The following is a 23,663-nucleotide window of genomic DNA, read 5'->3' as shown; positions in this document are numbered from 1 at the left end:
AGATAGACAGACCATGGGGCTTAGCCACCAAATTGGGGGTGATCTGGGGGTGGGGGGAGGGTGTGGGGGTGTCGGCCTTGCGCTTCGTGTCACGCCGACATTGCCTGTCAGCAGGCAGTACTTAACATGCCTTTTGACAAAAAACATTTGTTTGGTCCTGAGTTCGATACGACCATAGAAAAACAGAGGAAAGACTCGGACACTGCCAAAGCAATAGGAGCATTAAACAACACTGTATAGAGGTTCCTTTCGCAGGCAGCAGTTTAGAGGAGGATTCAAACCACAATCCTATGAGGCTTCTACCTCCCAGGCAAAGCAAGGACAACAGCGACAATACCAGAGAAGGGGGATTTAGAGGGTCTTACAGAGGCCAATATTTTAGAAACGGAGGCAAGTTCCAAACCTCAAAACAAGCCACTACACCATCTAAACAGTGACTTATTTACCATCCCTCAACCCCACACATCTCCTGTGGTGGCAAAACTACAGCAATTCCTCTCTCATTGGCAAAAAATCACCACAGACTATTGGGTGTTGTCAATTATCTGCAATAGCTATAGCCTAGAATTGATTTCTACCTCTCCAAACATTCCCCCACGTTACCACAGACTGTCCCCAGAACACAATGTTCTGTTACAACAAGAAGTACAATTGCTGCTACTAAAACAAGCAATAAAATTGGTCTCACATTCTCAACAAGGAACAGTAGTATACTCAATATACTTCCTTATCCCCCAAAAAGGATGGCGCACTCAGGCACATCCGAGACCTCAGACCTCTAAATCTATACATCCTCTCAGAACACTTTCACATTGTAACTCTGCAGGACGTCATTCCACTACTACAAAAACAAGATTACATGTCTGCTTTAGACCTCGAAGATGCGTATTTCCATATACCCATCCATCCAGCTCACAGAAAATACCTCAGGTTTGTCATAGCAGGAAAGCATTATCAGTTCAAAGTTCTACCATTCGGCATAACAGCAGCTCCAAGGGTATTCACAAAATGTCTAACAGTAGTGGCAGCCTACCTAAGAAGGCAACACATACATGTCTTTTCATATCTAGACAATTGGCTTATAAAATCAAGCAATTTTATACAATGCCAACCACACACTCAATATCTAATAGAGACCCTACATATACTAGGGTTCACTCTCAATTACCAAAAATCTCACCTTCAACCAGCACAAGTACAACCTTACCTAGGTGCTATTTTAAATACGCAAAAAGTTCTAGCAAATCCAAATACACAAAGGATACAGGCCTTCCAAAATCTCATACCACAAATACAGCCAAATCAACAATACACTGTAAGATTTATCATGAGAATTCTAGGAATGATTGCATCTTGCATAGCAATAGTACAGCATGCAAGACTCAATATGAGGCCATTACAACAATGCTTCTCAACAGTGGTCTCGGGCACAAGGTAAATTGCAAGATCTAGTGGTGTTGGACCGCCAAACGCACACGTCCCTTCAATGGTGGAGTCTCAGCAATTTAATGAATGGGCGGTCATTTCAAGACCCGTGCCTCAGACCACAATAGCAACAGATGTATCAATGATAGGTTGGGGAGCTCATCTCAACAACCTTACCATTCAAGGGGAATGGGATTCGAAACGGATACATTTTCACATATACCGTTTAGAATGATTAGCTGTGTTCCTTGCCCTAAAAGTGTTTCAACCTCTTCTCAAACACCAGATTGTTCTGATAAAAGCAGACAATATGACGACCATGTATTACCTGAAAAAATAAGGCGGACACATTCATCTCAACTGTCCCTTTTAGCCGCAAAATATGGAATTGGGCAATTCACTATCGTGTGAATCTATTAGCAGAATACATTCCAGGAATACACAATCAACTGGCGGATCTTTTAAGTGGGAACCACTAACAGACACACGAATGGGAGATTCACTTTCAGGTACTTCAAAAGTACTTTCAAAAGTGGGGAACACCAGAAATAGACTTATTTGCAACAAGCAGAAACACAAAATTCCAAAACCTCACGTCCAGACACCCACATCCCCTATTCAAGGGCAATGCTCTATGGATCAATTGGTCAGGGATATTTGTTTACGCTGGTCCCCCTCTCCCATTACTTCCCTTTCTGGTTAACAAACTACGTCAGACATCTCTCACCATGATACTCGTAGCCCCAACGTGGGCACAACAACATTGGTACACCACACTCCTAGATCTGTTGGTAGTGCCTCACTCCAAACTTCCAAACAGACCGGATTTGTTAACACAAAACAAAGGTCAAATCAGGCATTCAAACCCCAGTGCTCTCAACTTAGCGATTTGGCTCCTTAAGTCATAGAATTTGGATACCTAAAACTTCCATTAGAATGCATGGAAGTGCCGACGCAGGCACGTAAACCTACCACTGGACAATGTTATTCTAACCAATGGAAAAGATTTGTTTACTACTGTCAATCTAAAAATACTGAGCCACTTACAGCATCAATACAAGATATTTGATGCTCTACTTTATTTGCAGAAATCAAATCTAGCTTTCTCAGCCATTAAAATTCATCTTACTGCAATATTCGCATACTTGCAAACTATTCAACACACTTCTCTATTCAGAGTTCGAGCTATAAAAGCCTTCATGGAAGGATTAAAAACGTATTATTCCACCTAGAGCCCCACCTGTTCCTACTTGGAATCGAAATATCATACTCACCAGACTCATGGGCCCATCTTTTGAACCCATGCATTCTTGTTAGTTTCAATTTTTGACATGGAAAGTTGCCTTCCTATTAGCTATTACTTCATTGCAAAGAGTTAGTGAAATACAAGCATTCACTCTTGAAGAACCTTTTTTCCAAGTGCACAAACATAAAGTTGTACTTAGGACAAATCCCAAATTTCTACCAAAAGTAGTATGACCTTTTCACATAAACCAAACAGTGGAATTGCCAGTCTTTTTTCCCCAGCCAGACTCAGTTGCTGAAAGAGCCCTTCATACTCTTGACCTCAAAAGAGCTCTAATGAACTATGTAGATGGAACTTAAGAATTTAGGAAAACAAAACAACTTTTCGTTGCCTTTCTGCAACCACATAAAGGCAATCCTATTTCTAAACCAGGATTAGCAAGATGGATTGTTAAATGCATACAAACATGTTACATTAAGGCTAAAAGACAACTTTTGATCACACCTAGAGCACATTCTACTAGGAAGAAATGTGCATCTATGGCATTCTTAGGAAACATACCAATGGCTGATATATGTAAAGCTGTCACATGGTCTCCTCATACATTTACAAAACATTATTGTGTAAATGTATTTTCAAAGCAACAGGCCAATGTTTGGCCAAGCTGTCTTAAGAACATTATTTCAAACAACTACAACTCCTACAGGCTAGCCACCCCAATGTTTTGGGATGATTAACTTCTTTGTAGTCTATGCATAGCATGTGAATCTGCAGCTACACATGCCATCGAACGGAAAATGTCACTTACCCAGTGTACATCTGTTCGTGACAAGTAGTGCTGCAGATGCACATGCACCCTCCCTCCTCACCGGAAGCCTGTAGTCGTAAGTTTTATCATTTGTACATATGTAGATACATTTACATTTGCATGGACAGCTATTTTTACTTACTGTTTTTATACAACATTTATATTCTTACACTCACTCCTTCCTACACCCTTTTGCGGGAAAACCATCTAACAATGGAGTCGATGCCCATGCGCAGTATGACTGAGAGGAGGAGTCAGTTGATCCTGTGACTCCGAAAAGATGACTTAGGAAAAAAGCAACTTGTAACACTCAGAGCCCAACACTAGATGGCGGAATAATGCATTGCATGTCAATCTGCAGCACTACATGCCACGAACAGATGTACACTGGGTAAGTAACTCGATCCCGTGACAAGAAAATATCCTTTGAACAAAAACAACTTGTAACACTCCGATCGCAACTAGATGGAGGGACTTATGCAAAGCATATGAATCTACAGCACTGCATGCCACAAACAGATGTCTACTGGATAAGTAACCTTTTTTTTTTTTTTTTTCCCCCTCTCTCATTCCCTCTCTCACTTGTACATAAATGCATACATCCTTAGGAGGGAGCTGAAGAGATGGAGGTCATTGGGATAGGGGACTGGGAAGAATGGAAGAGGCAAAGACTACAAAGGAAAAAGGAGTGGGAATAGGAGAAGTTTGATCCTCCAGTTTTTGGAGAGGACACAAAGCGTTATACAGCAATCAAGGCCTATATTGTAGAAATTCAATGGGTACTGATCTCAAAATCAAGAATTTGAGGTCTACGCCAGGGTGGAATAGAATGTGTAGAGAGACAGCAAGCTAAAGCACTCAATAGCACCCAAAGAAACTTGAAGCAACAACATTAAATTGTTAAATTAAGGTACCTTGTTGAAGCCTTACGTGGAAGCAAAGAAATAGATGCAAAGAAGACCAGGAAAGAAGATGCAATCTTACTTTATATTTATGTACAGGAGGGGAAACAGTACAAAACAAACAGGCTATTCCAGCATCAATTTGAGTCAGACAGAGTCAGGGGATACACTTAAAAACAAACACTTAGAATAAGTTAGACCATCTAACAAAACTGTGAGTGAAGCATTGGTCAGAGGCCAACAGGAATTTACTTTTTGTACTGTGAAGACCACAACATACCAGTCTTTTATGGTCTGCCAAAGATCCATAATGAAGACGAGGACCCCCAATTGAAACCTGCTGTTTCTTATATTCACTTAAGCTTCTGTAAAAATACATGGCTGCACTCTTCAAACCAGTTATTAGTCTCCCTTCATACATTAGAGATACTATACTCATGATTCAAAAATTGGAAACCTCACCTTTAACACTGAAAGAGACTTTCAGGCTGCTCTTGATGTGAGAGCAAGTATGCGAATATCCCGCTATTGGATTAATTAGAGCGTATTGATGACAAGGGAGACTGCTCACTGTCCCAGAGAAATTCTGCAGAATTGAATGTCAAATCTACAGCAAGGAATAAACTGAAAAGAGTCAAAAGAAATGTATTGCATTTAGTCAATTTCTTTTAGAAATTGCTTCTCAGTGGAGAATATTTTTAAGCATGCTGCAATGCTCATTTAGAAATTTTTAAGCCCAGCTTATCCTAGATGACTGATTAGACAAGAGCCAAGTTTTCAAACAGAGGCATTTTTTTCAGGGAGAAGAAACAAACAAAAATGAACACACAGTATGTGTGATAAGACATTCCCTTAAAAATTTAATAAAGGAACACTGACACATTCTTAATAAATGTGAATGTTGGACCTGTCCCTTTTTGCAGCGTCATTCCCAATCTTTTTGCCTCCTTCCTCCTAATTTTTCTGAACTGTTTGTGTTGGCTTTAGGACTCTGGGCACTTTGCCAATGCTAACCAGTGTTAAAGTGCATATGCTCTCTGTTTAAATTGTATTGGTGATTGGTTTATTCATGATTGGCATATTTGATTTACTGGTAAGTCCCTAGTAAGGTGTACCAGAGGTGCCCATGGCCTGTAAATCAAATGCTACTAGTGGGCCTGCAGCACTGTTTGTGCCACTCACATTAGTAGCCCTGTAACAATGGCTCAGACCTGCCACTGCAATGTCTGTGTGCGCAGTTTTAAACTGCCAATTCGACTTGGCAAGTGTACCCACTTGCCATACCTTTTCTTACATGTAAGGCACCCCTAAGGTAGGCCCTAGTTAACCGCAGGGTGCAGTGTAGGTTTAAGGTTGGACATATACTAATGTGTTTTAGATGTCCTAACAGTGAAATACTGCCGGATTCAGTGTTCACTGTGCATGGCCTGTCTCTCTCATAAGTTAACATGGGGGGCTACCTTTAAATATTATTAAAGTGCAGATTCCCTTTGGGGGGCATATAAAAATATGGATTTTAGGGTTTCTGAACTCACAACTTAAAAATACATCTTTTAGTGAAGTTGGTTTTTAAATTGTCTGTTTGAAAATGCCACATTTAGAAAGTAGGCATTTTCTTGCTTAAACCATTCTGTGACTGCCTGTTTGTGGATTCCCGGTCTGGGTCAGTTTGACAGTTGGGCTGTTCACACCTCTCCATCAAAGGGAGCTGGGGTGTAGCCTATATATCCCGATGAACCATCTGAGCTAGAGTGGAGGGAGGAGTGGTCACTTACACCTCAAAGGGCTGTGCCTGCCCGCACACAATGCAGTCTCCAACCCTCTGGAGTGTCTGGAGCCTGGCCAGGACAAGGAAGGATCTCACAAACATTTGAGACTTTGCTTTGAAGTTTGACAACTTCAAAGGCAGAAATGGGGATAAGAAGAAGACTCAAAACCCCAGACTTTTAGAATCTTTCTGGAATCAAGAGGAACCTCTGCCCAGGCGAAGAGCTGAAGGAGGAGTACTGTCAATTTGTTGTGTTACTTTGCTGGACTGGCCTGTAGTTGCTGCTCCTGCCTGAAAAGAGTGCAAAGGGTGAACTTCGCTGTGTGTCCTCCTTGAGAAAGTTCTTCAAGGGCTTTGAGTAGATCATGCCACCTGTTGTAAGTCTCAGGGACACCAAAGACTTCAGTTTCCTCGACCTGTAGTACTGGGAACGGTGTGTTTTGTGCTGTTCAAGAGGAGAAACCCCCTACCGACTCCGCACTGAGTCGCATTGCCCTGCTTTGCACCGTGACCCTGGTCTCACTGACGTCGTCATCATACGACTTCACCGAGCCGCTGCTCGCACTCCGACCTGTGGGCCCTGCACTCCAGCATTGCCTGCTCACCCCGCAGCCTGGGCATCCCCGATGACTAAGCTCCTGCTGACACCGGCACCACTGCCTGCACTGTGGTCTGTGGACACTGCTCATAAGGTACACAAAGCACGGTCCTGTCCTACACCGCAGCTCCGGTCCACAGACGCTGGCACCATCAACTCCATTGCCATCACCAGGCATCCCTGCCCGCACCGTGGCCTGTGGACGCCACTCGTGAGGGTCACGAAGCACCGCCACTGCCTGCACTGCGTCCTGGTGGCACTGCTCTCCCTCATACCGCAGTCCTGGTCTCACTGTTCCGCTGGATGCTGTCACCGAGCAACTTTGTGCATTGTGTCCTGTGGGCACCACAAGTCTCATCGTCCCGCTTTGCACTGCAGCCCCAACGCCACCCACGCCAGCGCTCCTGACTTAATCGGCCCGGAGTTGAATCCGCAATGCGTTTGACTTTCCCGAACCGACCCCAGCGACGATGCTCTCTGGAGCCTACCGCAACGATCATGATGCCCTGAAATTCCAAGGTACTGTTTACGGGTCTTCCCGACACCGTAACTGGCCCACGAACTGTTGGTTTTGTTGATCACGATGCCGTTATAGCCCCAGGTGGAGCCATCGACTTCAAGGAAATGTATTTTTGAGTATGTCTTGCAAAATTCATATCTTTATTACTGTATGTCGGATTTTTATCATTTTGGTCTTGTTTTATATTGATAAATATTGGCTATTTTTCTAAAACTGGTGTGGTGTTTGTAGGAAGCTGGCTCTGTATATACTATCTCAAAGTGAGAGATAGTGTGCACAGAGTCCAGTGGTTCCCCTTAGAGGTTGATAGTGGCAATAATAGATAATACTAATGCTCTATTTTGTGGTAGTGTGGTCGAGCAGTAGGCTTATCAGAGGGTAGTGTTAAGCATTTTTTGTACACACAGGCAATAAATGGGAACACACTCAGACTTAACTCCAGGCATATAGGTTTTTATATAGAAAAATATTCTTTATTTTAGAACCACAAGATTCAGATTTCAAATAAGTACATACATTGTAAGTTACTTGGCACAGGTAAATATAGAACTTTGAATGAAAACAGTAAGGTACACAGTTTGGCATAAAATGACAATAAGCTATTTTAAAAGTGAACAACTGAGTGTTGTTTTTTAGGATGCTTGGAGGATAATTCTAGACGCATGGAATTCTTAATATTGAATTTTGTGTTAAATTCTTCAGGATTTTTTTATTTTTCTTTAAACATAAATTCAATTTTTTTTGGTGTTTGTTTTGTTTTGTAGCCCATTGACCTCTGGTCTTTGCACTGCTCACCCTGCTTGGTTCCTCAAGACCGGGGCTTGCCTTCCAAATGCTCAGCCCCCTGTTCGTTCCTGCAGTCCACCTTTCTTCCTCCCTTATGCATTTCAGATTTCTTCTTGCATTTTCTGTACTGCTAATTTTATTCCATTTAAGCTGTAGTCAGTTTCTATTTAGGCTGCATTGCGCTGCTCTGGACTGCCCTTTTCACCCTTTCCTTGCTCCTGCAGTCCCCGGACGATCTCCCGCTAAGCCCCTCCATCCCCAGGACTACTTATGGAGGTTGCTGCACAGCTTCAGTAATCGCTTATTGACCTCTGGTCTTTGTTCTGCTCCACCCTGCCTAGCTCCCGGAGACCAGGACTTGCCTTCAGAGCGCTCAGCCCCCCTGTACGTGCCTGCAGGCAGCCTTGCTGCCTTCCCTAGGCATTTTAGATTTATCCTCACATTTTCTTTGCTGCTAATTTTATTCTATTTACACTGTAGTCAGTTTCTGTTCAGTCTGCATTGCAATGCTCTGGACTGCTGTTTTTCTGCTCTCCCTGCCTGATATCCCGCCTCCTACTAAGCCCCTCCCATCCCAGGACTATATATGGAGGCTGCTGTCCAGCCGTGCCAAAGGTGCCTGTCTGCGCCTGGACTGCACCCAAGGCGCACCCATCTGTGCCTGGACCACACCCAGCGCCAGGAACACTGGATCTTAGATCACCCACAATTACTCCACGGCAGAACTCTATGCCTTGGACCCAGGACGTAACAACTGCTGCCTCGCCACTGGTTGCTGGTTCATCTCAACTCAGCAAGCACGCCATAAAAAACTAGGACACCATCTCCACTCTCTCCCCAGATGTGGCCTTCATCACTGAAACCTAACTCCCTTCAGCATCCAACCTGAATATCGCCATGTCCACTCCCAGAGGCGGAAAAAAAAAACAGTCTTCACCAACAGATGCTCAGGCAGCATCGCCATCACAATCACACACAAGGAATCAATCTCTTGCTCCATTGCCAACAATGAAACCACACAGATCATGGAACACATAAATCTCCGGCTCCACGTAGACACCAATACAGCCATTAAAGGCCCCCTCGCTTAGACTGGCAGGATCATGAACCGGCTTCAGCAATGTCATCACTGAATTCTTCGTGCTGCATGCCATCGATTCCAAACACGTCTTCCTGAGAGAACTCAACTTACACCTAGATGAAAAAACCAACACCAGCTCCACCAACCTCTTTCAAAGCCACTTTCAAAGCTGCCCTCAGCAACGACCCCCGATGAGTTAAAGGTGCAAAAAAGGATGCCCTGGCCCCCTGATTTGCCAACTAAGCCAAGAAACTCCTCACTATCGCCCCTCGGTTCGCCTGCATATCAGTCTCTGAAAAGGCAATCCCTGCTACATAGGAAGACCACTCCTGCATCCTCGGCATAATCCTTGACAGCGAACTATCCATGATGAAACACCAAGTCAACTCAGTCTCCTTAACCTGCTTCTGCACGCTCTGCATGATCTTCAAGTGGCTGCCCATCAACACCAGGAAGATGGCAACGCAGGCACTCGTCACCAGCCGACTCTACTATGGCAACACTTCATCAGTTCAGTGGAGGTGTCTGCATACAAAGACTCCAATTGATTCAGAATGCAGCTGCCAGACTAGTACTCAACCTGCCCAAAAGAATGCATATCACCCAGCTCCGGAGAAACCTCCACTGGTTCCTGGTCCAGAATAGATACCACTTCAGACTCCTGACTCTGGCCTACCAAACCCTCGACAGCTTTGGATCTACCTACATGAACCAACGCCTGCCTTCCACCGACCACCCAGGAACCGCCGCACACCTAGCCCTAGAAGAAGTACCTTGCGTTTGCCGCAGTCTCACTGGAGGGTGCATCTAATCTCATCTTGCCCCAAAGCCTGGAACACCCTCCACCTCCTCACTGCTCCCTCGCTCACCATCTTGTGAAGAGGGCTCGAGACATTGCTTTTTGGCGGAGACCGGCAGCAAGAACCTTGATATTCCTCACGCCTGATAAGCTGTGCTATATAAGCGAGCATTGATTAATTCCAATATTTTGTATGATAAAGAAAGGATAAATGTTTTTTTTTTTAATTTATTTTTTTATGCAACATAAATTAGTGCTATACTAGCAAAGAAGGAATTTTGCACTGGAATGGAAAGCCTTGACGTGTGCTTATATGAGATTACCATGATTTGGCAATTTTAAGGGGCCTATTTTATGAGATGGATCTATCTTCAATGTTGGTTCTCACCAATCCCCTGTAGTTTATTCAAATGGCAAACAAACGTGGGTGTTAGTAGCATGGCATCTTCTTTTCCAATGCTTTTAATACGCTTTTTCGGAGGTCTGTGTCCTAGAAAAATACTGATTAGGTTTCCAAACAGTGCAGCTTTTGCTAAATGTCTTAAACAGCAAAATTCCTCTCATTACTTTTCTCCTTCTTAGTCTTAACTGTCTTTTGTTTTTTCCTAGATTTATTATTATAATGCAAGGACAAGAGAATCTGCGTGGTCAAAACCTGAAGGTGTTAAAATTATTCAGCAATCTGAACTTACCCCAATGTTGGCAGCTCAAGCACAGGTGCAAGCTCAGGCAGCTCATGCCCAGGCACAAGCAGCCCAGGCTCAAGCCCAAGCTCAAGCTCAAGCCCAAGCTCAAGCCCAGGCTGTGGCTCAGGTGCAGGCCCATGTGCAAGCTCAGGCAGCTCAAGCGCAGGCTCAGGCAGTGGCTCAAGTGCAGGCTCATGTGCAAGCTCAGGCAGCTCATGCACAGGCTCAGGCACAAGCAGTGGCTCAAGTGCAAGCCCATGTACAGGCCCAAGCTCAGGTGCAGGCAGCAGCTCAAGCCCAGAATCAGCTGCAGATCCATGCTCAGTCACAGAGTCCATTACAGGTCCAAAGTCCTCTGAAGGCCCACTCTCAAACCCAGAGTCCTCTGCAGGCCCACTCTCAGGCACCAAGTCAACTGCAGCCCCAGTCGCAAACCCAAAACCAGCAGCAAGCGCACACTCAAACACAGAGTCAGGGTCAACCTCATTCTCAAGGCCAGAATCAACTGCAGGTCCAGTCGCAAGCTACAAGCCAGTTGCAGGCTCTCACTCAGTCGTCAAGCCAGATGCAAGCACACTCTCAAGCAACAACCCAATTGCAAACACTTTCTCCAGCCACAAATCAGTTACAGGCCCACTCACAATCCCAGAACTTGTTGCAGGCTCACTCTCAATCCCAAGGCCACTTGCAGGCCCACTCTCAGTCCCAGAGTCAGTTGCAGTCCCACTCACAAGCCTCAAGTCAGTTACAGTCACACACTCAAACACAGAGTCAGTTGCAGACTCAGAGTCCATTGCCAACTCATTCTTCTGCTCAGAGTCCATTGCAGACCCACTCCCATGCCCAAGCTCCGTTACAGACCCATTCACAGGCCCAGAATACGTTACAAGCCCACACTCAACCACCTAGCCATTTGCAGACATTTTCTCAATCCCAGGCACAGTTACAGGCCCTTTCTCAAGCCCAGAGTAAGCTGCAGACTCTCTCCCAAACTCAGAGTAAGCTGCAGCCCATCTCACAAGCTCACAGTCAGCTGCAGGCCCATCCCCAACCCCATAGTCAACTTCAGGCCCACTCCCAAACACAGAGCAAATTGCAAGCACTATCGCAAGCTCAGAGTCCCCTTCAAGTCCAGGCCAAGCTGCCAGCCCATTCTCAAATACAATCCCAGACCCAAAGTCAAATGCATACGCAAGCGGCCAGTACAGCAGCTACATCCAGCAGTCCTTCATCTACAGCTTCAACATCCTCCTCAAGCAGCCTTTCTCACTCTACCTCGACAGCCTCTACTACTCCAGCTACAGTGTCGCAAGCCATTTCCAGTGAGTACCATATTTCTAACACTATTGCTAATAATGCAAAACAGGGATTTGTCTGCTTTCCCTTTTTAGGTCTTTCCTAAGACAGTGCATGTGTTTGTTTGAGACCTATTGTTATTTTATAGCGGGTATAGAGACCACCCATTGCTTACCATTGGTTTGCTTCTCAATAGTTAGTTGTATGAGCTCTTCTTGTGATTGCCCTGCCACTGGAGCATGAAAGTGCCTGTGATTTCCCCTGTCTCCTTTGTTTACTTATTTCCAGGTTCCCCTCTTTCCTCGTGTGTTTCTTCTCCACTCCCTTGCATTGTCTTCTCACCAGTGTACTTTCTCCCTGCCAGCTTCGTGCTGTTCTTTCACTGGTTTGATCTCCTCCACCTCCGCTCCCATGTTGCTACTTCTCCCCCCCCATGTTGCTACTTCTCCCCTATGCCCCTGTTTTGAGTGCCCCCCCCCCCACACCCACTTCATTCTGAAAGCTTCCCACATGTCATAGACACATCACATAAAACCCTCCATTTGGGATCTGCATTGGTGTACTAATTTCTTGTTGAAATATTAAATCAGGTTAACTTGACAAGATTAGCAGGGTAAGGACTTTTACTTATTTTTCATATGAACCAGAAAACACTTGTCTAAATTTAGTTTTTTAACCTCTTTGAGATAATGTTTCTTTTTCAGATTGTAGATGAGCCTTTTGACATGTTTTTGAATATCTTGTATTTGGGGCCGCAGCTTCTTCAAAGGGATTTATCACACACATTCAGTATTTAAACTGAGATCACGACTTGCACCAGTAAATCAATGTATTTCGTCTGTTACATCGTTGTTTTCTCTGGTCTTCATCTGCCACCTTGTTGGATGTCTGTCTCTACACTGAATTATAAGTGACTGAATGACTGTTTTACTTGAAGAATTTTGTAAATCAGCAGGTCCTTTTAATTAAATTGATATTTCATGATTGTTATAGAGGTGGATTTCTCACGGAGTTCAGGTGAACAAATCGCTGTTAAATTTGGATAATCATGCTGAAACTAAAATAAAATTGATCACCTACACATTCATATTCTTCTGGTTCAGCAATGATTTTGATTGTTAAACTGTACATACCAATACTGAAACTCAGTGTTGCAATCTCTATACAACAGGGCTTTAAAAAAATAATAATCATCAAACTCCCCCCTGCCCCCCACACATTAGTCGGCTACATAATATTGGTCTTTTAGTAGAGTCAGTAATGTTAGGCCTTTCTCGGGGACCTGCAGGAGTCAGTTGTTATACGAAGCACTACCACCACAGACAAAACGTTTAAGCGTTTTGATGCGTGTTGATAGTGCAGAGCTCTGTGCCCTGAGCAGTCAGTGTGTTCCCTGTTCTGCCTGCTGCAGGTTGCCACAGGACTATACTTTGCCCAAGCCCAAAGTAACTGGTGCTACCCAGTGGGGCAGTCTGTATGTAAGGAACATTTTTAAACCTTGCAATTCTAATATATTTAGTCATGCTAATAAAGTTTGTTATAGGTATTTCATCATACTTTCACAGATAACCCATATTTATTGCGAAAGAAGATTAAAATGGGCGAGGCAGTTGGTTATTAGGAGTCGTCGTATAAAACCCCAGATGTTTGAGTTGTAAGCATGAATATAAGAATAACTGACCTAAAGTACTGATTATACATTTGGGAGTTACTGTAAACTAAACAATAGTACTTTACTGATACTGTTTTCCCTAGTAAACTATTTTAAGGGGTGCAGAATTGTGAATGGATGTATATGAAGATTTGCTTTGATTTTAATTTCTCATTAAGCTTAGTTTGTACCACCAATAATATATTAGCATACTTTGAACAGCCAATGCAGTGACTCGTTTCTCTGAGTCTATTGTCTGTTTTCTCTTTATTGAATTAAGAAATTATGAGTTTTACTGTGATTGATCGTGCACTGTCTGATGTATTTGCTGCAATTTTGTGTGTCTGGTGTTCTGAGCTTTCTCCACACAGGTTTGAGATGGTTCACATTATACTTCATACTAAATTTCAGAGGTTCACCATAATTACAGACTTATCTGCAAGTTTGATTCAGGTCTTTCAATGATTACCTTTTTCTGAATTGGGTCCAGTTGAGTGAAAGCTGTGGTGAGTGCAGTGGTTTATGAAATTCGAAGTCAGAAGTTGGCTGTCGGGGGACAATTAACTTTTCATGTCCTGCTTTTATTTGCAGTTAAACAGTTTTAGTTAAAAACACAGTTAAAACCGCATACCTGCATTATAAATCGGAGCAGATGAAAGAATGTGTACTTTTTGATAGTTCTTTATTAGTTTTATGTCAAACATATTGCATGTATTAGCCTTGCATTTTTGTAAGAGAAGAGTTTAAATGGTTTTACATTTACAGGAGTTCTCTGTCTGTAAGATGTGCCCTTAGAGGACGTTGCTAGGAATGCAATGATATAGGATTTATAAACATTAGTACAATAGTATTAGTGCTTCTCACAGTACTTACCCTTCGGTATAAACATCTTAATCTAAAAGAGAAGCCATAACATAACCAATGGCACATAATTCTTCATCTCTCCTTGTAAAGGTTGCTTATGTGGGGAGGAAGGGGAGAAGAGCGAATATCAGGTACACTAGGAGGAAATACAGTGGTGAGAGGCGGCAGCCCCACTCTCTTTTGTTCTCATAAGCAGGGTCGTTATCCAGATGAGCCCAAGGGTTGCCTTAATATCTGCGTGGAGATGGTGTATCCAAGATTACATAGCATTGGTGTTGAAAGTATTTTGATAAATGCACGGTGTGTGTCAGCATTGTCTGGGGGGATTCTGTAAGCATCTATTATGACCTAACCTCAGATTTAGCTTCTATCTTTTCTAGATATGTCTGCCAGTCTGTTGGTGTGGTTGGCCTAGTGCACCCTGGTCCTGCATCACAGCGTTTGCTGTTCTGCCAGCATGCAGGACAGGAGGTCCTAGAACCACAGTTAGATTGAGGGAGGAGTTCACCCACAGCCCAGATGCCATTCGAAATTGCTGTAGGAGATCCATAAGTCTGGGTAGCACTTAGACATTGTCTCTCAGGTACACCGGAGTATTATCTGCATAGAGCGAGATGATGTGCCAGCTGCCACCAGCCTGGATTCCCCACTCCGAGGCGCACACGTTAGCGGCTCCATTACAAGTTCGAAGATGACCAGGGATAAAGGGCAACCCTGGTGAGTGCTGCACTGTATATGGAATGGGTCTGAAATGGCACTTCTGGCCTTAACTTCATGAGATTTGTAGAGTAAGGTGATCCATTTAAGGAATTTTGGCCTACTCCAATCCTTCCGAGGGCTGCCATTGAGTATTTCCACACGAAGGTGTCAAATGCCTTCTCTGTATCTAACAAGAAAACCCAGAGGTTGGTGCCTGAGCACCGCGCCCAGCCATCTGCTTTAATAGGTGCTGTAAATTCAAAAAGGCGTTTCTTCTGGGAATAAACCAGTTCTGGTCCGGGTGTGCTATAAGGCTCAACTGTTTAGCAAACACCTTCCCCAGGATCTCGTTGTCCATGTTGAGTAAAAAGAGGGGGGCGATAGGATCCCATCAATAGTGCATACTGTCCGGTTTGGGAAGTACAACCAATATTGCTTGTCTCAGTGGGGCAGGGAGCACACCTGTGGAGAAGGCCGAGTTAAACACCTTCAACGGGTGTTGGGCAGGTTTGGCTCAGAGCACGGCATAAAATTATTGACCAGCCATCCGTTCCTAGTGCCTTGTCCAGTGCCATCTCATCGCATCTGCAATCTGATACCGATAGAGGGACTTTGAGATATGCCTGGTGTGTCGCCTGTAGGTGTGGTAGTTGGAGGGCATCCAGAAATGTTTCGATCCAGAATTTATTTGCCAAATGTGGGACTGAATATAGATTGGTGTAGTAGGATCGGAAGGCTGGTTTAATGACCTCCTGGGTGTTCAATATGAGCCTCATTTAGTCCCAAATAGCCGTCATAGGGACCCTGGGCATGTGTGAGCGCGAAGATGCCAGGCTAACAGTTTGCCCACCTTATCATCCTCTGCATACTTTTTTTTGTCAACTATTCCTTATAATCTACTCTGCGCAGTTGCTCCAATGTCGCCTTGTAGGCCAGCTGCCCTCGCGGGGCAGCTGCTATCTACTCTCCTGGCAGCTAAAGTTCATAGATGCGAATGTCTGATTCTAGTCTATGTAATTCCCTACGTAGCACCATCTTAGATCCATATACCATTTTAATTGCAAGACTCCGCAGAACCACCTTAAAGTCGTCCCATTCCATGCCAGGGTGTGTCAGGTATCGACCTTGTCAGTAAAGTATGAGGTGATATGCGCTGATACAGCGTCTCGGAAGAGTTCATCACGCAGGGCATCTGCAGGGAAGGAGCTAAGTGGATATGCAGGGGTGCCCATGCCCCCAAATCAGTTGAAGTTGGAGAGGGCAATGGTCGGATGTGGTGCGCTCTAAGTATTCGGCGTGGATGACCATCACAAGTGCCTCCAAACTGAAATACGGTCTTTCCTTGTGTGCTGGTCATGCAACCCAGAGTCATGAGTATTCTCTGAGCAGAGGGTGTAGGTTGCATCATGCTTATGTAACCTGCGAGTCTGTGGCCTAGTGTTTGAGGTATTGGGAAAGCACGGTTGATTGTGCTCCCGGTAGAGATGAACGGGAGCAATGGAAGGCTAAGTGGGGTATGCAGTTGTATTTCCTCCTCCCCACCCCCCACACTCCTTAAAGGTAAAAAGGCACCTAAAAAAGTGACAGGAAGACCATCTAAGATCCCTTCCAGTATTGCGTACCTCCCTTCCTGATCTAGCTTGGTGTTTTAACACCCTAGCGGTGTCCCTGGGGTTGCCCAGATAAGTGCCCCTCAAGCATATCGGGAATAAGTTGTTCCCATCATTGTGCCTCACCATTGCCAGCACATACTGTCTAGATCCAGTACAGTCAGATGTGTGTCCTGTAGAATTGCAATGTGCATGTGCCGTCTCTGCAGGTATTGGTGTACCTGCACTTCACGTAGCTGGCTATCCCCCTCACATTCCAGGTCATCAGCAGACACTGTGCCCTTTATCTAGAACCTAGTGCAGCCATACAGTCGGGAAAATTATAGTGGGACATTACTAGTCCTGCTTCCCCCCCACCCCCAAGCCACTCTATTGCTAAAACATTTAGGGAAACATTATCAAATAAGAGGGTTAGAAATCTAAAACAAAAAAAAAACAATCATTGACCGTCCCATCCCAGGCCAGTACACTAATGTGCGTCTGGCTAACAGCACTGAATTACTACATAAGGAACTAAAGTTTGAATCAGTCAATGGTGGTGACACTGTCATTAGTGGGGTAGTGGTTACAAAACAATACCAATTACTTTGTTTTGCGGTTACACAGCCCCCAGCCCGAACAGCTATCTGGCAATCTCCACCCATGGTGTATCATTCGTCATACCTAAGGGTTGGTTGGGCCTTTGTGATTTTGCGCAACAAGGGATCACTCAACCAGTGTGTGGAATGTCTGCCATTTCATCATCTGGTCTGCTTGCCTCTGATCCAGTGGGATATGGGGTTGACTTTCTCAGTTCTCGTTCTGTGACTGCCTGCAACCTCCCCATGGAAGTCTGTTTTTCCTGGGGCCCAGTTGAGGATGCACATTGAGACCTGCGGCATTTCTGCATCCTCCAGCCGTTAAGGGTGTCATCAAACTCTTGAGGTTTGGTAACTATGCCCTTACGTTCTAGCCCGTCCAAGGCCTCTTCATGGGTGGTGCAGGAGGCGATATTGTCGCCCTGTATGATCCTGAGTGTGGCCAGGAACTGTAGGGCATGTTTGATATTGTGGTCGCTGAGGTATCTTTTCACCGAGAGGAAGGATGATCTTTGGTGCTGCACCTCCATGGTGTAGTTAGGAAAGATGTTGACTTGAGCATTGTCCACTGTACATGGTCCCTTCACTCGAGTAGCTCGTAGGATGTGATCTCGATCTGTAGTTGAATAGTACTCTGGGGGGGTGGGGAAGTGGACTTCCTCGTACTCCAGGCCCACAGGACCTTAATATAGACTGTGGCATCCAAAACCGTCAGTTCAAGGGATGACCGTGTTGATTCTGTATTAGCGACCCAGTTTTTAAACTTTGTCTCAGGAGCCTATGTCAATACGCAAAGCATCGACCTTCGGTTCTAATGTAGTCTCGACATCCATTACGGCTGACAGAATCTCATCAAACCTCTGAGACTGTGTGGCCAGAGTAGCTTCCTCGATCCTTCCTGTAGGGTGCTGGGGATCACCATCCTTTGCGCCCACCATTGCTGCAGATGCCACGGCCATATTTCGTTCTTATTTTGTGCAGAACATGGTTGTGGTCACCATCACCATGATGGGAACGACCCAAGTGAGCCCTGCAATCTGAAGTCTGAGGGCCCAACATCAAGGTGACTTCCCTGACCATGTCCTGATCTCGGAACAGACTGCAAAAGGTTTGCAGTAGTGGTTAGTGGACTACAATTGGGTCAGTGGCAGATCCCTCTCTTTACCACATCCATAACTGACAGTAGTGACTTCTGGGTTGAGGTGGCCATCTGGGAGAGGTTGAGATTAGAGGCCTTTGGTCTCTGGAGAAGACCCTGCTTCATTTCAACCTTTTGGAGCTATGGATCACCCCCTTGGCATTGAAAGCCACCATTCCAGCCATCAAGAAAAGGTTGGTACCTATAATTACGGACCATGTGGTATTGTAACAGGGCAGTGTGGATTTGTAGGCCCTGTGCTAGGATGCACTATGACTCTGGAAATGGCTAGACCCGCAAAAATGATACCTGATAGTGAACCACCTGGCAGGATCTTTAAATGCCAGGGTGGAAGAGCTCAGCCGTCGAGTCCTATTGGATCATGAGCGGCAACCAGAGGAAGCGCAAGGTCTCTTCGACCATTAGCTTGATCTATTCGCGACTGCTGAGAACGCACAATGTCAGCAGTTCTGTGCATTGGAGATTGCAAAACTTTTTTTTCGCTGGAGACACGTTCCATTTAGAATGGAAGTCCAGACGCCTGTATGCCTATCTGCTAATACATCTTGTTCACTGATTTCTAAAGAAACTCAAGACCAACTGGACTCAAGCCATCCAGCCTGGACACAGAGTATGGTATCCAGAGCTTTTGGGCTTGAACATCTGTCCTCCAATTACACTGCCCCTCTGGGAGGTCATGCTGAGACAGCAACAGGGCAGGGTTCTGCACCTGGGCCTTCTCAATCCCCTCTATCATGCACCAAGGTTGAGCAATAATAGCACTACTGTAAAGAAATGGCTCCCTGTTGCAGTTACCCCCCACTTTTTGCCTGATACTGATGCTGACTTGACTGAGAAGCGTGCTGGGACCCTGCTAACCAGGCCCCAGCACCAGTGTTCTTTCACCTAAAATGTACCATTGTTTCCACAATTGGCACAACCCTGGCATCCAGGTAAGTCCCTTGTAACTGGTACCCCTGGTATCAAGGGCCCTGATGCCAGGTAAGGTCTCTAAGGGCTGCAGCATGTCTTATGCCACCCTAGGGACCCCTCACTCAGCACAGACACACTGCTTGCCAGCTTGTGTGTGCTGGTGGGGAGAAAACGACTAAGTCGACATGGCCCTCCCCTCAGGGTGCCATGCCAACCTCACACTGCCTGTGGGATAGATAAGTCACCCCTCTAGCAGGCTTTACAGCCCTAAGGCAGGGTGCACTATACCACAGGTGAGGGCATAGGTGCATGAGCACTATGCCCCTACAGTGTCTAAGCAAAACCTTAGACATTGTAAGTGCAGGGTAGCCATAAGAGTATATGGTCTGGGAGTCTGTCAAAAACGAACTCCACAGCTCCATAATGGCTACACTGAATACTGGGAAGTTTGGTACCAAACTTCTCAGAATAATAAACCCACACTGATGCCAGTGTTGGATTTGTTAAAAAATGCACACAGAGGGCATCTTAGATATACCCCCTGTATTTTACCCAATTGTTCAGTGCAGGACTGACTGGTCTGTGCCAGCCTGCTGCTGAGAGAAGAGTGTCTGACCTCATGCGGTGAGGGCCTTTGTGCTCTCGGAGGACAGAAACAAAGCCTGCTCTGGGTGGAGGTGTTTCACACCTCCCCCCTGCAGGAACTGTAACACCTAGCAGTGAGCTTCAAAGGCTCAAGCTTCGTGTTACAATGCCCCAGGGCACTCCAGCTAGTGGAGATGCCCGCCCCCTGGACCCATCCCCCACTTTTGGCGGCAAGTCCAGGAGAGATAATGAGAATAACAAGGAGGAGTCACTGGCCAGTCAGGACAGCCCCTAAGGTGTCCTGAGCTGAAGTGACTCTAATTTTTTAGAAATCCTCCATCTTGCAGATGAAGGATTCCCACAATAGGGATAGGAATTTGACCCCCTCCCCTTGGGAGGAGGCACAAAGAGGGTGTACCCACCCTCAGGGCTAGTAGCCATTGGCTACTAACCCCCCAGACCTATACCCGCCCTTAATTTAGTATTTAAGGGCTCCCCTGAACCTAAGAATTTAGATTCCTGCAACTTACCGAAGAAGAATACTGCTGAGCTGAAAACCCCTGCAGATGAAGAAGAAAGAAGACACCAACTGCTTTGGCCCCAGTCCTACCGGCCTGTCTCCTGCCTTCTAAAGAAACCTGCTCCAGCGACGCTTTCTCCAGGACCAGCGACCTCTGAATCCTTGGAGGACTGCCCTGCTTCAAGAGGAACAAGAAACTCCCGAGGACAGCGGCCGTGTTCCAAAAAGACTGCAACTTTGTTACAGAGGAGCAGATTTAAAGACCCCTACAATCCCCACAAGTAGCGTGAGACTTGCAACACTGCACCCGGCGACCCCGACTCGACTGGTGGAGAACCAACACCTCAGGGAGGACCCTCCGGCGACTCTGAGACTGTGAGTAACCAAAGTTGTCCCCCCTGAGCCCCCACAGCGACGCCTGCAGAGGGAATCCCCAGGCTCCCCCTGACCGCGACTGCCTGACTCTAAAATCCCGACGGCTGGAAAAGACACTGCACCCGCAGCCCCCAGCACCTGAAGGATCGGAACTCCAGTGCAGGAGTAACCCCCAGGAGGCCCTCTCCCTTGCCCAGGTGGTGGCTACCCCGAGGAGCGCCCCCTCCCCCTTGCCTGCCTGCACCGCTGAAGAGACCCCTTGGTCTCCCATTGACTCCCATTGGAAACCCGACGCTTGTTTGCACACTGCACCCGGCCGCCCCCGTGCTGCTGAGGGTGTACTTTTTGTGTGGACTTGTGTCCCCCCCCGGTGCCCTACAAAACCCCCCTGGTCTGCCCTCCGAAGACGCGGGTACTTACCTGCTGGCAGACTGGAACTGGGGCACCCCCTTCTCTCCATTGAAGCCTATGCGTTTTGGGCACCACTTTGAACTCTGCACCTGACCGGCCCTGAGCTGCTGGTGTGGTGACTTTGGGGTTGCTCTGAACCCCCAACGGTGGGCTACTTTGGACCCAAATCTGAACCCTGTAGGTGGGTTACTTACCTGCAAAAACTAACAATACTTTACCTCCCCCAGGAACTGTTGAAAATTGCACTGTGTCCACTTTTAAAACAGCTAAATGTGTTTTATGTGAAAAGTATATATGCTACTGTAATTATTCAAAGTTCCTAAAGTACTTACCTGCAATACCTTTCAAATGAGATATTACATGTAGAATTTGAACCTGTGGTTCTTAAAATAAACGAAGAAAATATATGTTCGATGGCATCTGTCGCTGTAGATACGCATGTTCTGCAATAGCTCGCCATCTGGTGTTGGGCCGGAGTGTTACAAGTTGTTTTTCTTCGAAGAAGTCTTTCGAGTCACGGGACCGAGTGACTCCTCCTTTTGTCTCCATTGCGCATGGGCGTCGACTCCATCTTCGATTGTTTTTTTTCCGCCATCGGGTTCGGACGTGTTCCTGTCGCTCCGAGTTTCGGAACGGAAAATTAGCTAATTTCGGAAGATTTTCGTCGGTATTGTTGCGTTCGGGATCGGCGTACTTAGATTCCACACCGCATCGAAGATCGAAGAGCTCCGGTGCCCTTCGGGGTAGTTTTTCGATCCTCCGTCGGGGCCTGGTCGGCCCGACCGCGTGCTGAAGAACGCCGATGGAACGGACCCCGTTCCGTTTCTGCCCCAAATGCCACAATAAATACCCCTACACAGACCAACACTTGGTCTGCAACCTGTGCCTGTCACCTGAGCACAGCGAAGACACCTGCGAGGCCTGTCGTGCGTTCCGGTCCCGAAAAACACTCCGAGACCGTCGAGCCAGAAGACTTCAAATGGCGTCCGCACCGACAGCCCAACGGGAGTTCGAGGAACAGGAAGAAGAAGGTACCTTCTCGATCCAAGACTCAGACTCCGAAGGATTCGACGATACACAAACCGTGAGTAAGACGTCGAAAACCACACAAAGAAACATTTACAAGGCCCAGGGGACGCCACTGCCACCAGGCCATGGCTCGACCCATAAATTCGGTGACCGACCGTCGGCACCAAAAAAGGCCCAAACAGTGCCGAGATCGTCCGACTCCGGTCGAGACACCGGCACGCAGCCTTCTCGGGACCGAGAAAGTGCTGGAGACAAGCCTCGACACCGAGATGCCGGTGTGGACACGGCTCGACGCCGAGACAGCGGCACCGAAACAGATCGACGCCGAGAGGTTTCGGCCCCGAAAAGGAAAAAAGTCACCTCGGAGCCGAAAAAACACGCAGACAAAGTTTCGATGCCGAAACAAACTGCAAGCGACCCAGCTTCAGGCTCTTATACAGAAGAGCACTCGCTAACCTCCCAAATGCAAAAGCATAGGTTTGAGGAAGAGCTACAAGCAACTGATGTGGACCATACGCAAAAGCGTATCTTCATTCAGCAGGGGACAGGAAAAATAAGCACCCTTCCCCCCATTAGGAGAAAGATAAGGTTGGAGTTCCAGACGGAACAAGCACCACAACCAAAAGTGGTGAAAAGAGTTACACCACCACCCTCTCCTCCGCCCGTGATTAACGTTTCACCAGCACAAACTCCATCACACTCCCCAGCTCACACCACCATGAGCCAGGGTGACCAAGATCAGGACGCATGGGACCTATACGACGCCCCAGTGTCAGATAACAGCCCGGAGGCATACCCTACAAAGCCATCTCCACCAGAAGACAGCACCGCGTACTCTCAGGTGGTGGCTAGAGCAGCACAATTTCACAACGTAAGCCTCCACTCAGAACAGGTCGAGGATGATTTCTTGTTCAACACACTCTCCTCCACCCACAGCTCCTACCAAAGCCTGCCTATGCTTCCTGGTATGCTCCGGCACGCAAAAGACATATTTAAGGAGCCGGTCAAAAGTAGGGCAATCACACCAAGGGTGGAAAAAAAGTATAAGCCGCCTCCTACGGACCCGGTTTTCATCACTACACAGCTGCCACCAGACTCTGTTGTTGTAGGAGCAGCTAGGAAAAGGGCCAACTCTCACACATCTGGAGATGCACCACCCCCAGATAAAGAAAGCCGCAAGTTCGATGCAGCTGGTAAGAGAGTCGCAGCACAAGCTGCAAACCAGTGGCGCATCGCGAACTCCCAGGCACTACTTGCGCGCTATGACAGAGCCCACTGGGACGAGATGCAACATCTCATTGAACATCTGCCCAAGGACTTCCAAAATAGGGCAAAACAAGTGGTTGAGGAGGGAC

At 46.3% G+C, this 23,663-nt stretch overlaps 1 protein-coding gene across 2 annotated transcripts in view; it reads left to right on the top strand.

Moving 5' to 3' along the window:
- TCERG1 (transcription elongation regulator 1) overlaps window positions 1-23,663 on the top strand; it is a 737,036-nt gene that overhangs the window by 66,376 nt on the left and 646,997 nt on the right. For both annotated transcript variants that reach the window (XM_069244676.1, XM_069244675.1), the window contains exon 4: window positions 10,543-11,941. In XM_069244676.1, coding sequence (XP_069100777.1) covers window positions 10,543-11,941 — 1,399 coding nt within the window. The remainder of the gene's footprint in view (window positions 1-10,542; window positions 11,942-23,663) is intronic.

The sequence above is a fragment of the Pleurodeles waltl genome, chromosome 7 (genome assembly GCF_031143425.1).
Source record: "Pleurodeles waltl isolate 20211129_DDA chromosome 7, aPleWal1.hap1.20221129, whole genome shotgun sequence".
NCBI lineage: Eukaryota > Metazoa > Chordata > Amphibia > Caudata > Salamandridae > Pleurodeles > Pleurodeles waltl.
This window is presented reverse-complemented; position numbering and strand designations above follow the sequence as displayed.